This window comes from Drosophila serrata, unplaced genomic scaffold (assembly GCF_035046125.1).
Source record: "Drosophila serrata isolate PLE 108 unplaced genomic scaffold, ASM3504612v1 contig_272, whole genome shotgun sequence".
Taxonomy (NCBI): domain Eukaryota; kingdom Metazoa; phylum Arthropoda; class Insecta; order Diptera; family Drosophilidae; genus Drosophila; species Drosophila serrata.
Window position 1 is genome coordinate 9,885,903 of NW_028257170.1, and position 13,950 is coordinate 9,899,852.

At 46.1% G+C, this 13,950-nt stretch overlaps 7 protein-coding genes across 8 annotated transcripts; 4 read left to right on the forward strand and 3 right to left on the reverse strand.

Annotated features, from left to right (window-relative positions):
- Positions 1-1,007: 1,007 nt before the first annotated feature.
- Positions 1,008-2,375, reverse strand: SrpRbeta (signal recognition particle receptor beta). The gene is made up of 3 exons (XM_020960491.2): positions 2,112-2,375; positions 1,716-2,022; positions 1,008-1,657 (listed from the first exon to the last, which is right to left on the reverse strand). The coding sequence occupies exons 1-3, from the start codon at positions 2,215-2,217 to the stop codon at positions 1,336-1,338; spliced, it is 735 nt and encodes a 244-aa protein (XP_020816150.1). The 5' UTR covers positions 2,218-2,375; the 3' UTR covers positions 1,008-1,335.
- On the reverse strand, positions 2,366-3,284 carry LOC110190209 (uncharacterized). Its single transcript, XM_020960565.2, has 2 exons — positions 3,064-3,284; positions 2,366-3,004 (listed from the first exon to the last, which is right to left on the reverse strand). Exons 1-2 carry the CDS (start codon positions 3,133-3,135, stop codon positions 2,540-2,542), a joined length of 537 nt encoding a protein of 178 aa, XP_020816224.2. The 5' UTR covers positions 3,136-3,284; the 3' UTR covers positions 2,366-2,539.
- An 806-nt stretch (positions 3,285-4,090) lies between these two features.
- Positions 4,091-8,782, forward strand: LOC110190233 (erythroid differentiation-related factor 1). Of its 2 annotated transcripts, XR_015271899.1 has the most exons (7): positions 4,103-4,252; positions 4,306-6,784; positions 6,843-7,092; positions 7,147-7,458; positions 7,524-7,717; positions 7,786-8,211; positions 8,269-8,782. XR_015271899.1 is itself a non-coding variant. In XM_020960594.2 (6 exons), the coding sequence occupies exons 1-6, from the start codon at positions 4,232-4,234 to the stop codon at positions 8,151-8,153; spliced, it is 3,624 nt and encodes a 1,207-aa protein (XP_020816253.2). In that variant the 5' UTR covers positions 4,091-4,231; the 3' UTR covers positions 8,154-8,782. The 2 variants fall into 2 exon arrangements, 1 of the variants encoding a protein (XP_020816253.2); XM_020960594.2 differs by having other exon boundaries at positions 4,091-4,252; positions 7,786-8,782.
- Positions 8,210-8,456, reverse strand: LOC110190234 (uncharacterized). Its single transcript, XM_020960595.2, has 2 exons — positions 8,422-8,456; positions 8,210-8,351 (listed from the first exon to the last, which is right to left on the reverse strand). Exons 1-2 carry the CDS (start codon positions 8,440-8,442, stop codon positions 8,250-8,252), a joined length of 123 nt encoding a protein of 40 aa, XP_020816254.2. The 5' UTR covers positions 8,443-8,456; the 3' UTR covers positions 8,210-8,249.
- A 52-nt stretch (positions 8,783-8,834) lies between the features above and the next one.
- Positions 8,835-10,250, forward strand: Cp18 (Chorion protein 18). The gene is made up of 2 exons (XM_020960469.2): positions 8,835-9,552; positions 9,673-10,250. Exons 1-2 carry the CDS (start codon positions 9,538-9,540, stop codon positions 10,162-10,164), a joined length of 507 nt encoding a protein of 168 aa, XP_020816128.1. The 5' UTR covers positions 8,835-9,537; the 3' UTR covers positions 10,165-10,250.
- Positions 10,251-11,107: 857 nt separating this feature from the next.
- Cp15 (Chorion protein 15) lies at positions 11,108-11,737 on the forward strand. The gene is made up of 2 exons (XM_020960470.2): positions 11,108-11,241; positions 11,302-11,737. Exons 1-2 carry the CDS (start codon positions 11,230-11,232, stop codon positions 11,620-11,622), a joined length of 333 nt encoding a protein of 110 aa, XP_020816129.1. The 5' UTR covers positions 11,108-11,229; the 3' UTR covers positions 11,623-11,737.
- A 1,267-nt stretch (positions 11,738-13,004) lies between these two features.
- Cp19 (Chorion protein 19) lies at positions 13,005-13,810 on the forward strand. The gene is made up of 2 exons (XM_020960468.2): positions 13,005-13,082; positions 13,182-13,810. The coding sequence occupies exons 1-2, from the start codon at positions 13,068-13,070 to the stop codon at positions 13,695-13,697; spliced, it is 531 nt and encodes a 176-aa protein (XP_020816127.1). The 5' UTR covers positions 13,005-13,067; the 3' UTR covers positions 13,698-13,810.
- Positions 13,811-13,950: the final 140 nt, after the last annotated feature.

Below are 13,950 nucleotides of genomic sequence, written 5' to 3' on the forward strand. Positions count from 1 at the left end.
TGGCCTTGCCGGGAACTAAATGCCGATTGCCAACTGCTATTGTATTTATGCTCCAAGTCTATCAGCTGTGCTCCTCCAAACGTAGGGTAAATATTATATTTCATTCATAAATCAAACAGTTTTCTTTTTAGTTTTTGGGAAATATTACAAAATTACCAAATAATAGAAATTTAATAATATTAATATTATATTTAAAATAAATTAAATTTATGTTGTAGGGTTAATGAGTATAAAGTTAATGTTATATAATATACTATTTTTTATAATATATTTTTGTATTATTTTATTTTATGCTATATAAGAATAAATCGTACGACTAGAAATTGTTGATAAAGAAATAGTTTCCAACTGACTCTAGAATTTACATCGAGAGTGTTATTTTTATACGCTTTGTATAACCTTATATTCAAATTCAAATTTAGCTTAGTTCAGTTTAAGTAGAGCTAGGATCTTAAATGTACTAATTACAAATAGATAAGACGTTACACTTCGTAAAGAATTCATTTATTGAAAAATTTTTCAAAATAAAAAAATTTTAATAGATAGTGGCGCCATCCCAGTATTTTACACGAAATTTGAATCTTAAAAATAACGGCTTCAGTTAATTGGTTTTGATGCATCGCCGCTAGAGGTCGTTTTACTTTACAGTAAAAAAAAAAAAAAAAAAAAACAAAAATGTATAGTTACTGAAAATTGTTTTCATTTTATTTTATTGATAATAATGTACTTTAAAATAATAAAAAAGTCATGTTCTTGATTGCTTAATTTCAGATTCATTATGAGTATTATGCGAGTAAAATTTTCTTAAGATTGTCGAAATTCATAATAAAAGAATTTCAAGATAGCAAGCTAACTTGAAGTTTATAATTGTAATTCATTAATTTTTAGAATCGGTGTTAAGTACAGAAAATTTGCATTAATTTATACTCGGAAAGCGAGCTTAGCTGCCATAATATTAATTAATTTATAAAATTAATAAATCCCTTTAAATGAATACACATATTAGCTTCTTAGATGGTTTTCCTTTTATAAATCGTTTTGATACATGATTCTTAATCAAAAATCTAGCAGAAAATAAATGCTAAAAGGTATAAAAATTTGCATAATAACCTAAAAATAACCGGGGGAAAGTTGGAAGGAAGCAAAGGTTGGGGGAAATGGTTTTTAACAATGCTCGTTTTCATATTCTGGCAATACATATAAGCATTGCGTATATGTACATAGACGACAAATGATCTAAGCAATTAAATAAATATCAATCTGTTTGTGTTCCGCATTCGTTCGTTTAGGATTCAAGTTAGTTCTCAGTCCTGGATGGAGAGGAAGGAGAGCTGCTCACAGCAGGCGAGCCAGCCAGTCGGTGAGCGGATTCAGCTCAGAGTCCTTGGCGGAGGCCTCCACAAACTGAATATTCTGTGTGATGTGTGAGAACTCAAAGTCGCGTCCCGGCTTGCCCAGGGTGATGGGTTTATTTACGTCGTCGTCGCCCACGGACTGCAGCTTGCGGCTCCTGGTGTCGCGCACTGTGTTCAGCTCCTTCTCCAGCAGACTCTTGATAACCTGTGCGCTCTTTGCAGTGGTCTGATCCTGCTTGTTGCAGAGCACCAGGACGGAGCTGGGCTGAGTGGCACTGTCCGCAAGAATGGTATACAGGGAACTATGAAGATAGTCAGATTAGCATGGTTTATGAGTTGTAAAACGGTTTAGAAACTCACTCAGCCACATCGCGAATGTCCTTCTGGACCGTTACCGAGTCCACCACGAAGACAATGCCTTTAGCGCGGTGCTTGTACAGCTCGAAGCACTTGTCTCGCACCCGGTAGTGGCCGGGAATGTCCACTAGCCTGGCTGTCGAGCTGCCTGCTTGGTAGTCGCCTACATTTTCCTTAATGGAGGTGAAGGTGGTCGGGAACTTGCCGTGGAGCAGCTGCATGAATATGGCACTTTTGCCGGACTCACTCAGTCCGGTGAGAAGGAAGTCCTTGCGGCCAGCCGAGCGGCGTCTAAAGATGACAAAGATGGCTAGGGAGCAGAATTTAATTTACATTTAATGTCCAGGTCCAACTGAGACTCCCGGGGACCAAAGTCAACCAACCACGTGGCCTACTCACCGACGGCAATGAAGACCAGCAGCAGGGCCACCAGGATGGGGCTTGTGTCGATCTCTCCCAGCTTGATCTGCTTCCGCTCGCGGGCATTTTCATTTAGTTTGTCCATTTTCGCCTAACAAAAACTAAACAAATCGGAATCGGGGGAAAATGACACGCATACACACGCCGAGTGCTTTACAACACTGGTCTTCTGAATAGTGCTGCGAGGCTGCGCTAGGCTAAGCCCGCGGTATTTAAATATCATTGTAGACAACTAAATTCGTCTTTGAAAATACATTTAATTTGCGTGATTTTTATATTACAAGATTGGGACGTTACAATGTAGTGATGATGCGTGTGAAGCATAGCGGACTATAACAAAGTACATAGTTTAAAGTGTCGGGCGCCTTTTAACGGCTAAACTAGATGAAGCAATACTCCGGATTGGCTCACGCACCGCGGTTTTTTACCAATCCGTAGAGGAGCCTGAAGGTCAGGTTGCAGGAGAAAGCCCAGGCGGGCACGGAAATCGCATTGGCCACGCCGGTGGGAAAACTGAGAAGCCCCGTGAACGGCGCTAAGCTTATGCTATCGTCGATTACTAGTACAGGCGTACCACGATTCCGAATGCTCACGATCACTGTGATCAGGGAAAGTAACACCTTGGAGACATAGAAAGCCGCCGTGTCAATGCCCATGCGCATCAGGTGCTCCACGCCACGAGCGGACTTCAGCTTGGCCTCCGCCTCCGACACTTTTCGCTCGGCGCGCATAATTTTGATGGTCCTAGCATACTCTCCGGAATGCTCCGCATTGCGTACCTCTTCCACCTGCTCACGGGCCAAATCCACTTCCTTTTGCAGTAGATTCAGCTCCGAGGAGTTCCTGGCGACCCACAGACGTGATACTTTGAGCTGTGGTGCAGGAGTATGGTTATATTTAGGCGGATTTAACGGGCATGGTAGACACTCACGTAGTTCCGTAAAAAGTCCGGCAGGATTGTGTTCAGCAAACTAAGCAGCGCGATTAGGACAAAAAGCGTCATGGTTTTAAGTCAGTTTATTATCCAATTAGGGGAAATATGCTGACAGTTTGTGGATTTTTGTGAAGAAAAACAAAATAGTAAAGACAGTGTTGGAAGGCGTTGCAATGAGAATCAGCTGAAGAGGTGTAACTTTTTTCTGAGCAAAAAAGCTGGATCAACGAAAAAAAAGCTAAAAAATCTAATAGTTAAGAAAGAAGCTGATTTTTATAAGGCAATGTGCTGTATGTTTTATTATTTATTAACTCTCCGTTCAATAAGAATTAAGAATCAGTTGGATAAAAATTCAACTGTTCAATTGTAGATAGGCAGCAGGGTGGTAGAATGTAATTAAACCTGCACTTATTGTGTCGACACATCCCATACCTACAATTTTTAGTAAGTTGATTTCTAATTTGAAAATAAAAATAAATTTAAATATGGACCTTATAGTTAGTATAGCGTTTGACGTTTCAAAACGCTCATGCTATTTCGAATTTTTGTTTTAATTAAATTTACTTGGTTGAATACCAGCTCGACGTCGGCATTCCACCAAAGGAGGGACTGCATTTGCAGAACAACTGGAGCCAATTCATAAAAACGGCACTTTCAGCCAAAATCTCGGTATTTCTGAATTTCAGCCCAGAACTTAATTGTATCATCGACATTATTCCACTCTACCAGGGTTAAGTCAAATTGTTAAAGCGCAAGCGAATTTCACAATGTTGGTGTTGCAAGACGCTCCAATTTAGGTCCGAAATTTAGTGTGAAGTCGTTCGATACTGTCGATAGAAATACATTTGCAACATTTTAGCCATTAAATTCAATTTAAAAATCTCAAAAATTTGAGTAAAAGTGCACTAATTGAAAAGCTGCTTAAATTTGCTTAAAAATCCAGAAAATGCGCTGTCCGCTGTTTTCATAATTTTTTCCCGCAATCACACTTCAAATAAATCCAAATCTGACGGGAAAAAAGCGGAAATGACACCACTGCAGTGTTGGGCAACGCCAGCTCCTGCCAGCTGTGCCGGCAAAACAATAACACATTATAAGCGAAGTTTCTTGAATGTTCCACGGATTTGTTGGAACTTTTCTAGTGTCCGAATGAGCCATCACGACCATGGAAGATAGAAACGAAGAGGTAAGACTGGACTCCATCCGAATGGGATAACTTACAAGCGTCTTCCGCCACAGATTGAACCATGCCGCAGCATAGGGCCCCACGAGTTGGACGTGGTAAAGAGCCAGGCGGTGATCAAGCTGTCGCCTGTTCCGCTGCCCGCGCACTTCAAGCGGCTGGAGTGCAACACGAACCTTAATCTGCCACCGCTCAACTGGCTGACCACATCGCACAGCAGCCACGGACTACACCAGGCGCTCTATCAGAGTGCGGGCTTCGCCAGCTTTCGGCTGGGCCAGATGTTCCCCGACTGCGTGGGCGAAGTGGACGTGGTGAGCGATGCGGAGAATATCAAGCAGCTGCTGAAACTGCCCTACAGCGCCCAGAGCGCCATCAGCATGGTGGTGCACAAGGTGGGAAATACGCTGCTCCTTGACGAGTTTGACATACAGAAGTATCTGCTGCGCAAGGAGGATGACGACTGGAAGTGGCTGCGCACGTTCATACTCGAGCATATCCTGACCTACGGCGACACACAGCACAACTACTGCCTAAAAGAGAGATCTCGCGAAGCCCTGCAGACGAAAAACCTGCTCTCGAAGTTCCTGTATCACAGCCTGAAGCAGACCGGTGAAGAACTGGACTACGATGTGGCCACTACGCCCACGCAGCTGACCAGCAGGAGGCATGGTCTGCCCATCACGGGTCCGGTTTTGCCCGAGCCTAAGATCGAGGAAAATGTGCCCGATCCGAAATCCAGTCATGCCTTTAACAGAAACGTGGTGTGGACCTTCGAGGACATACGCATGCTCATCGGCACCGATATGCCCATCTTCGGCGGACCCAACAGGCCATGTATCAGCCTGCGGTTGAGGGACGCCGCTCAGCCCATCAACGTACTGACTGGCATCGATTATTGGCTAGATAATCTCATGTGCAACGTGCCCGAGGTGGTGATGTGCTACCATTTAGACGGCATTGTGCAAAAGTACGAGATCATCAAGACTGAGGATCTTCCCTACCTGGAGAACTCGCAGTTCTCGCCGCAGGTGGTCCGTAACGTGGCCCAGAATATCCTGGCCTTCCTAAAGGCTAACGCCACAAAGGCGGGCCACACGTACTGGCTGTTCAAGGGGCGCAACGATGACGTGGTCAAGCTGTATGACCTCACCACTCTCTGCCAGAGCCAGAGCCAGGCGGCCGAGAAGTCCGAGGGCGATCCGCCGCAGCAACAGGTCAATCCCTTCACAGTTCCCGTTGGCATGCTGCTGTATTCGGTGGCCCGAAACATGAAGAACACGCTGCCACACATCAGTCCTAAGGCCGCTGGCAACATACGCGCCCTTCTGGACAACTGCATCAAGCTGCTGCCCAAGGAGCAGTATCCACAGATTGTTAGCTCCTCGCATTACATCCTTTCAGATCTGCATGTGCCAGCGGGCATTGATCCCAAGGCGCCCAAGTTCGAGGAGGATTCTGACGACCAGTCCCTATACGACGACGATGAAGAGGACGATGAGGATGACTATGAGGATGATCTTCTCAACTGCGACTATCCTAGTGAGAAAAGCTACCAGAGTAGCGAGCAGGGTGGAGGTCGGGCCAACGTCGCTGTCCGCCACATCTGCGACGCCCTCAGGGACTTTAAGTCGCACGCCAAAAAGGCGAAACCAGCCCCGCTCTTAGCCACGACTGCCGAGCGATGCAGCATATCGCTGGAGCACATTAGCTCAGGCCTCTCTTGCCTACAGTACTTCAATGGCAGCCAGGAGGAGAAGCTGAAGGAGTCGGAAACGCATGCAAAGCAGGAGGAGAAGCAGCGTATTCTGCATGAGGAGCAGAATCCCAATATGGCCAAACCGTTTAGTGCCATCCCACTGCCCTACGAGCAGCTGAAGCTCAACCAGCAGGAAGCGGTGTCGGCATTGAAGAAACCAAGTTCCAAAGCCAAGCGGAGCAAGTCCAAGGAGCTGACCACCACTGCCAAAGCCAAATCAACAACTGCCAGCAATCGGCAGCTGAGCGCCAAATTCAACACCCAGCACTTTGGCTCCTGGAACGTGCACCTTAAGCTGCTGCTACTAGAAAAAGCATGCCTAACGTTCGCCACCCTTGCGGAACAGTACTACGAATCGCGCAGCTACGGTTCCACACTGCGCTCCATAGAACTGGCCTGCCGTTGCCAGCAGGTGCTCAACAAGTACATGGCCAATGTGGTTTCCCAGTACAGTTGCTTACTGGGTCGCGCTGGCGATTGCTTCTTTCAAATGTCCAAGCACTGGGAAGCCATCGAGGAGTACGAGCAGCAGTATGAAGAGCAAGATAAATCCATGGGTGTTATTAACAAGGAGCTTGCACATGAGCTGGAGGGAGAGGAGGAGGAGCTTCCAAATTTGGCCCCAGTTAAGAACGTGGAACAGGTGATGCTGCACAGCTGCAAGTGCTACGAGTTGGCCCTGGAGCATGCCCAGAAGGCGGAAAGCAACGAACTGCTCAGGAGACTGGGCAACGTTCGGAATGAACTGGGCCTGAAGTACATGTACTGGGCGCAGGGTAAATTGTGGATTTATACATTTCGTGTTCTAGATCTAAACCCTATTCTATTTTTTAGAGGAATACAGCGAAGTGATGAAGAAGAAGGAAGTTGTCAAAGTTGCAGGAGATAGTCAGTTGGAGGAAACACCGAGCTCTGAGTCAGCTGATCCTCTCTACGTAAAACTGACTGTCAATTCTTATGACTGCCTGCGTCGCGGCATCGAAGCCTTCACTACCGTTCAGGACAATGTAAACCTGGCTTTTCTGTATTGCAACATGGGCAGGTTTATGCGCCTGCGGGCCCATCTCACCATGCCTAATGAGAGGTAAGTGTTGAATACACCAACTGATTTAGATCAGGACTAACCAGCTTACCCTAGTGCCATCGCCTTGGACACCCAAAAAGCTTTCTATAACGAGGCCTTCAACTATTACGAGAAGGCCAAGGATTGTCTGGACACAAGAAAGGCCAATGCCGAGCTGTGGGACCTTGTCCACTGGGAACTGTCCACTGCCACCTTTACTTTAGCCAAACAATTGCAAGACTACAGCACAGCTGAAAAGACTAGCCTCGCAGAGGCCTCCAAAGAAGTGCTGGAATTGCTACAGAAATCATTGAAGCTCTGTGACGTAGAGCATCCGGGGGCTCGGCAAGTGCTTTACAGCTTCCGATCAGGTCTGATCCACAAAAGGTAGGGATGTGGCACCTTTGGTCTGCTGGTAGAATGTTTGGTACTAACTAATGCTCTTTCTTCAGGATTGCCTCTTTCCACTACTCGCAACTGCGTTCCCATGGCAGCTGTGATTTTTCTCAACTACCCAAAGCTACTTTGCAGCTTTGCAAATATCACTATGAAAAGGCCACACAGATACTGGAGGGCCTCAAGGAGACTGGTGAGTTGCTGGTGGTGCAGCTAGAGCGGATATCCCTGCACGAATTCCTCGCCGAACGTGAGTACTAAAGACTATGGGATGCCACCAAGAAGCACTCTAGCTTATTTCTTTCAACTTACCAACAGTTTCCACGCACACCGCCCAGAAGATCAAGCAAATGCAAGCGGCTTTGGACATTTGCATGCAGTGCCAGCTCATTTTTGCTCACGTCATCGATACTAACAGTGGCCAAGTGGCCGACGATGAGTTCGCCAGCCATTTGACGCTCTTTGAGAGCCGCTTGCAGAACGCTCTGAAGACTCTCACCAAGCTGCTGCTGACCGGCAAGGATCCTAAACAGCTGTCCAAGCTGTACAAGCGCATGTATATGGAAACCTTGACTGGGAAACATGGCACAGGGGCCCAGCAATTGCCGGCAACTAGCCCAAAGCATTTGCACACGCTGCTGGCCCGGCTGCGTGCCATGTGCGACGCTCAGCTGGCCAGCGACTAGCCGTCCGTACGTGTCTTCTGATGGTTTTCGCCCCCCAGAGCCCACAACCGATCAAATTGTATGCATTGCTTGTCGCTTGTTTATTGATGTCTCATCTCAGCCCCGCCGCCCGCAGCCGCATTCATCGCTGTCGCGGTCCAAGTGCTCCGCTCCCAACTGCAAAGCAGCCAGCATCAGCATCAAAGCCGCCTGTAGGATCTGCAAAGAGAAAGAGAGAGAGAGAGATGTAACCACTGATGATGATGAGACCACAATCAGTTAATCACACCTTGCAGCGCAGACTTTTCATTTTGTGAGCCCGTTTTCTGTGCTGGCCATCGTCGGCTCGGCTCTTATAAAGTCTGAGGGCCTCCGCCCAAACGTGTCGCTCATCTAGATTATGGCCCTGTTAAATATCTTGTCCAAACAAGCTGGCAATATCGGACTAGCGCTGTATGACTCCATGGATGATGGAGAGAGTCCGGCACTCTTGAGCGGATTCTCTCTTACATCTTTTACGCCCCGAATTCTGTTAATATTTAATATTTATCATGTTTTCTTAGATATTCTTCAGCCTTACAATAACAGTTTTACTTAATTCCTAAGAGCAAAGCCAACAAACAATAAAGAATAAAATCTTAAAGAGTAAATGCATCCGGAGAAAGAACAGTTTCATCCGTCCACTGGCTGCTGCCTGCTGGATGCTGGGGCCCTGAGCCTGAACAACATTTAAATAAGTAATTATTCATTATTAAGCCATTCATAGCGCCAGCACTAGAGAATTATAAAAAGCTTAGCGCGGCAGTTTGAAAAGTCGAACGAACGAACAGTTTAATTGTTTATAATTTTATTGTAATTTTATCTCGACTTTTTTTGCTTTTGTATATAAATTGTACCAACGCAGCAGAAAGTTCAGGCCACTGCCTTGGCCGCGATGTGTCATTGAAAAAACGGTGACAAGCTCGCCGCACGGTGGGCCAAACTGGCCAAAAAACTGGGTACAAACTATGCGGATCCAGAGCACGAAGAGTCATGCTCTCGGAATCTTACGTAATGGGCTAGTGTTGGGGGGTGTTGGTCTCGTCTCGTCGTCGCAGACTGTGGCGTAAGTACACTATCTGGACCGGGGGCCGAATTGAGAGCCGTTTTTGGCCAGAACCCGAGCTCTGGCCTGGCTGCACGTCTCCGGCGGCGTCTCAAGATTGCCGGACAAAGAGTTGTGCCGAGACTGAGACCTGGAGCTGCGTCTCCGGGTGCCCCGGCGACGTAGAGAGCCGAAACTTGCATCACTTTCGTTACGTAACCGTTTGACATTTGCCTGGATCCGACGTATAAAAACAAAACAGTTCCCATGCTGTGACATTAGTTACTTTCGCTTCGATCAACTAACCAACTCAGCCTCAGAATGATGAAGTTCATGGTGAGTTTCAACAGTCCAAATCCCTAGATGGATCCTAGAGATCCTAGATCTCTATACCTATTCCTGTTTCAAACCTCATAGAAATCAACATTAATTGTGGTTTTATTTTCCGTCTCTTAGTGCATCTGCATCTGCGCCATTGCTGCCGCTTCGGCCAGTCCCTATGGAGGATCCCGCGGTGGATACGGTGGTGCCCCAGTCGGTGGCTATGCCTACCAGGTGCAGCCTGCTCTGACCGTTAAGGCCATCGTTCCCTCGTACGGCGGCGGCTACGGTGGACACCACCAGGGCGGTTATGGCGGCAGCTACCAGTCGGTGCCTGTTGCTGCCTACAGCGGCTCCGGCTCTGGCTACCACGGCTCCGGATACGGCGGTGCCCCGCCAGTAGACCGAGAGGCCATTGCTCTGGCCAAGCTCGCTTTGGCCGCTCCCAGTGCCGGCCGTCCTCTGGTCTGGAAGGAGGGACCCCGCTATGTGGAGCGCTCTTATGAGCCCAGGGCCTATGGACACCGTCAGGAGTACGCTCGCGGTGAGGAGGCCAAGGGTGCTTCTGCCGCGGCTGCCTCCAGCTCTGTGGCTGGCCAGAAGGGATACAAGAAGTCCGCCTATTAAGCGGGAAACCCAAAAGAACAGTGATCCAGTTACTTACCTAAGCAACTAGGCCTAAATAATAAAGCCAAGAAACATCAAGACTTAAACTGAGAATGTGTGTTTATTTTGTAACTTAATTTTTTTATTTCATTTTATTTATATACTTAATTAATAATTGGGCAATTTGTGCTGCTTTGCTTTGCTGACTAGATTTTTGCCAAGCTTAATATGTGAGACTTTGAGCCAACGAAAATGGGCTTGGTCTGGAAATGAATTGAAAAAGCTGGCCAAAACTATTTAACTTGGTGTAGGTTGAAAAGTTGAGCATGTATTTATGCGGTTTTCACATATTCAATTAATTTTTTTTAAGATTTAATGTTAGAGAGAGAATGTTTGGGGCTTCTTATTTCTTAAATTTACAAGATTGGTTTAGTTATTTGCAAGTAATAAGGTGCCTAGCTTACCAATTTATTTAAATTGAATTAAAAAAATATTACAACGATTTTATATTAATAATATATATGATGCAGAGTAAACTTTATTCTCAAAATATATTTCATCTCCACATTATAGAAATTTTTGCCCAGGAACCAAATTGCTTGTAGTTAGTTCTAGAACATCTCTGCCTATAGTTTTACACGTTTTCCGGGCACAACCTATCCGTAAAGCATTACCCCCAAGAATGTGAATAACGAAAAGTCTAATACAATTAAATTCGGAGTTTATTTTAAAAACAAAACGTTCATAAGTATCCGTTCAGAGAGAGAGAAGAAAGAGTCGCGTGTGAGTGTGCTTTCGTGAAACTATCAATACCCGTGGGACTCAGGCCCGGGGTTCGGCTCCGGAACAATGTATAGATCGCGTAACCAAGCGATTTTATAATGGCACATGGAAATACATAAATCAAATGTGAGTATATTCAATTATGAAATGCGGTTTCGGGCTGAAATGGAGCAGTAACTAGCGTTTATATAGGTCACGTAGATATCCAGGCTGGGAAAATTAACGTATAAAAGCGGGCGTCGGCTGTCCGGTAAATCATAGTTTGATTGATTACCCCAAACCAACAAAACTAACTAATTCACCATGAAGTACCTGGTAAGTTATGAGCACACTACCAAAGGAAGTGGCACCAGCTAATCCTCCCGCTATCCTTAGATCATCTGCGTCTCCCTGGCCCTCTTCGCCTACATCAACGCCAGCCCTGTGTACGGCAACCGTGGAGGATATGGTGGTGGTTATGGCGGCATCCAGCGCGTCGTCTACGAGGAGGAGCGTCCCTACGGCCGTGGCTACAACCACTATGGTCCCCGTGAGCTCAGGTCCTACGGCGAGCAGCCCAGGGCTGCCGCTGCTGCCTCTGCTGCCGCCGCCGCCGTGAACCAGGGTAGCTACCGCTCCTACGCCGTCCCCAGCTACGTGATCGATGGTGGTGATGTTGGTCACCGCGGTGGACACTATGGACGCAGTGGATACTAAGTCGAACTATCGAAGCAATTTGTTCAGTTCCTCGAGTGGCTGTCAAAGCGAAACTCTGAGAATCGGCGAATAAAAGAACACCTTGAACGCAATGGAAAATATTGAACAAAAATTACCATATTGAGTCTTGTATTCTGCGTGGGCGGTTTATAAATACTATTTTGTGGCATACTTTTCAGCGTTATTGGCTAAAGACTGTGGGCTTGTCTGGGAGTTTTATTCCAGGCACCTGTTGAGCTTTGAAAAAAAGTACACAGACAAAAAAAGGGGGATAGACAACATTTAATGACAGAAACTGAGGTTAAAGCTTAATTGAACTTCAGTTCTACTTATAGTTATCAAATAAACATTCAAACAATCATCAAGTTGTAAAGGTGAGGAACTAAACATAAGTTGTGACTATAAACTCCACATTGCCAAAGTTTAAACTTATTTTCAAAGATTGGTTTGTTTTTGTGAGGTTTCTTTTAATTTTAATTAACAGTTGACCCCTTTTACTCTACAATTTATAATAATATGAAAACAAATGAATTTAGTAACTTTTATTTATACTGCAATATATTTCCATTTGCATTTTATTAAATTTTCTGGATAGTTTTCCACTTTGTGTGGTGACATAAAAAGTATAAGTTAATATGTATTAATAATTTATTAAGCAAAAGTTAAACGAATCTGGTATTTGTTAGGTTCAAAAGTGATTTAAGTGCAGATAATAGGAGATCTTGGACAGAATTAAGTTCTTATTTTGGTTCAACCACAAATCATTTCATATTTTGAATTGAGCTAAAAAATAATAGACTTTGTTTATTATAAACAAAATGATTTTGCCTATCATTGATGAGTAGATCTGAAGATCAGCACAGCCTAAACTATAATCTGAGATTAAGGTAAGAAGTATAAAGCCTTTTGAAATTAATTATAAGCCAAAGAAACAATTAAGCTTTATATTGTATCAATACAACTTACTTCTAAATTAAACAACTATGTCTGAAACCTAAAAGTCTAAGCCATTGAAAGTTAACTTTCCAAGTTGGGAAATATTCCCCATTTTCATCCAATCCCACTTTCTCTGCATGTTCTCACGCATCCCCGGCCAAATGGATATGGGGTCATTTGCATCTTCCGCCCCCAATGAAGGTCGGCAGCCAAGTGTCTGTATCACTGGCGGTAAACAAACCTGGCCAGCAAACCGAGCAACCTGCTCAATCCAAAACGAGTCGAGCGCCGAGCGGCGGTATCTTTGGCTAGGGAAATGCGAAAAACTCGCAGAAAGTCGCCCAGCTAGCTGGCCGAGAAGAGCCGGAGCAGCGAGCTCTTGAGCCGTGATAATTTTCTGGGCGAGATCACGTTTCGAGTGCAACAATTATTTTGCTTATATAAAGAAGTGTGCTTGCCACTTAATTTGTTAATTGTGCCAACTGTGCCGAAACCCAGACAGCATAGCCATGAACAAGTTCGCTGTAAGTAGACTGGCGTCCCTGAAGACTTCCCTGAAGACTTCCCCATGATTCCCGCGACTGTCGGATCTCCTAACCCACCGTTCTGACCCTCTTTTGCAGACTCTCGCGGTTCTCTTCTGCGCCTGCATTGTGGGCAGCTGCTACGCCAACTACGGTGGCTACGGACACGGTGGCTACGGCCAGGAGAGGTCCTCTGCATCTGGTGGTGCCGCCTCCGCTGCCAGCTCGGCTGCTTCCTCCGGCAACGAGGGTCGCAACTATGAGCGCCCCGTAGAGATCATCGCCGGCGGACACCGTGGAGGCTATGGCCAGGAGATCCTACGTCCCATCAACATCGGCAGCTACGGACACGGACACGGTCGTCGTGGTCCCAGCTATGGTGGCAACAACTACAACCGTGGCTATGGACCCCGCTGGACCGTCCAGCCCGCTGGCGCCACCCTGCTGTATCCCGGACAGAACAACTACCGCGCCTACGTCTCGCCCCCGGAGTACAGCAAGGTGGTCCTGCCCGTCCGTGCCGCCGAGCCGGTGGCCAAGCTGTACGTGCCCGAGCACGGATACGGCCAGGAGTACCGCGAGCGCCCCTACGGTGGACACCGCGCCGCTTACTAGGCGGATACTTAATCCCAGCCATAGGCCCACCAGGCGGTTACTTGATATGAGCCTGGATGTGTACATAATAAACCAAGAATGAGAAAACATAAACAATTTTTCGGTCAAATTAATTTTCGGGGGTTCTATATCTCGGGAAATATAATTTTCGGGTTTTGTAGCTCAATTGCAGCTGCTGCAGCTGCTGAAGCCACTTGATTGCAGCTCCCCTCGGGAATGTCTTTGAGTGACATGAGTGACCGGAGGCAGAGCG

Bases quoted from the DNA above. Each gene is read 5' to 3' on its own strand.
- LOC110190234 (XM_020960595.2), bottom strand. From the start codon at position 8,442: ATGAAAAGTCTGCGCTGCAAG. The intron at 8,352-8,421 runs GTGTGATTAACT...TTCTCTTTGCAG, and splicing joins TGAAAAGTCTGCGCTGCAAG to ATCCTACAGGCGGCTTTGAT.
- LOC110190209 (XM_020960565.2), bottom strand. From the start codon at position 3,135: ATGACGCTTTTTGTCCTAATCGCGCTGCTTAGTTTGCTGAACACAATC. The intron at 3,005-3,063 runs GTGAGTGTCTAC...CCTGCACCACAG, and splicing joins CGGACTTTTTACGGAACTAC to CTCAAAGTATCACGTCTGTG.
- SrpRbeta (XM_020960491.2), bottom strand. From the start codon at position 2,217: ATGGACAAACTAAATGAAAATGCCCGCGAGCGGAAGCAGATCAAGCTG. The intron at 2,023-2,111 runs GTGAGTAGGCCA...TCTGCTCCCTAG, and splicing joins GCTGGTCTTCATTGCCGTCG to CCATCTTTGTCATCTTTAGA. The intron at 1,658-1,715 runs GTGAGTTTCTAA...CTATCTTCATAG, and splicing joins GACATTCGCGATGTGGCTGA to TTCCCTGTATACCATTCTTG.
- LOC110190233 (XM_020960594.2), top strand. From the start codon at position 4,232: ATGGAAGATAGAAACGAAGAG. The intron at 6,785-6,842 runs GTAAATTGTGGA...TCTATTTTTTAG, and splicing joins GTACATGTACTGGGCGCAGG to AGGAATACAGCGAAGTGATG. The intron at 7,718-7,785 runs GTGAGTACTAAA...ACTTACCAACAG, and splicing joins GCACGAATTCCTCGCCGAAC to TTTCCACGCACACCGCCCAG.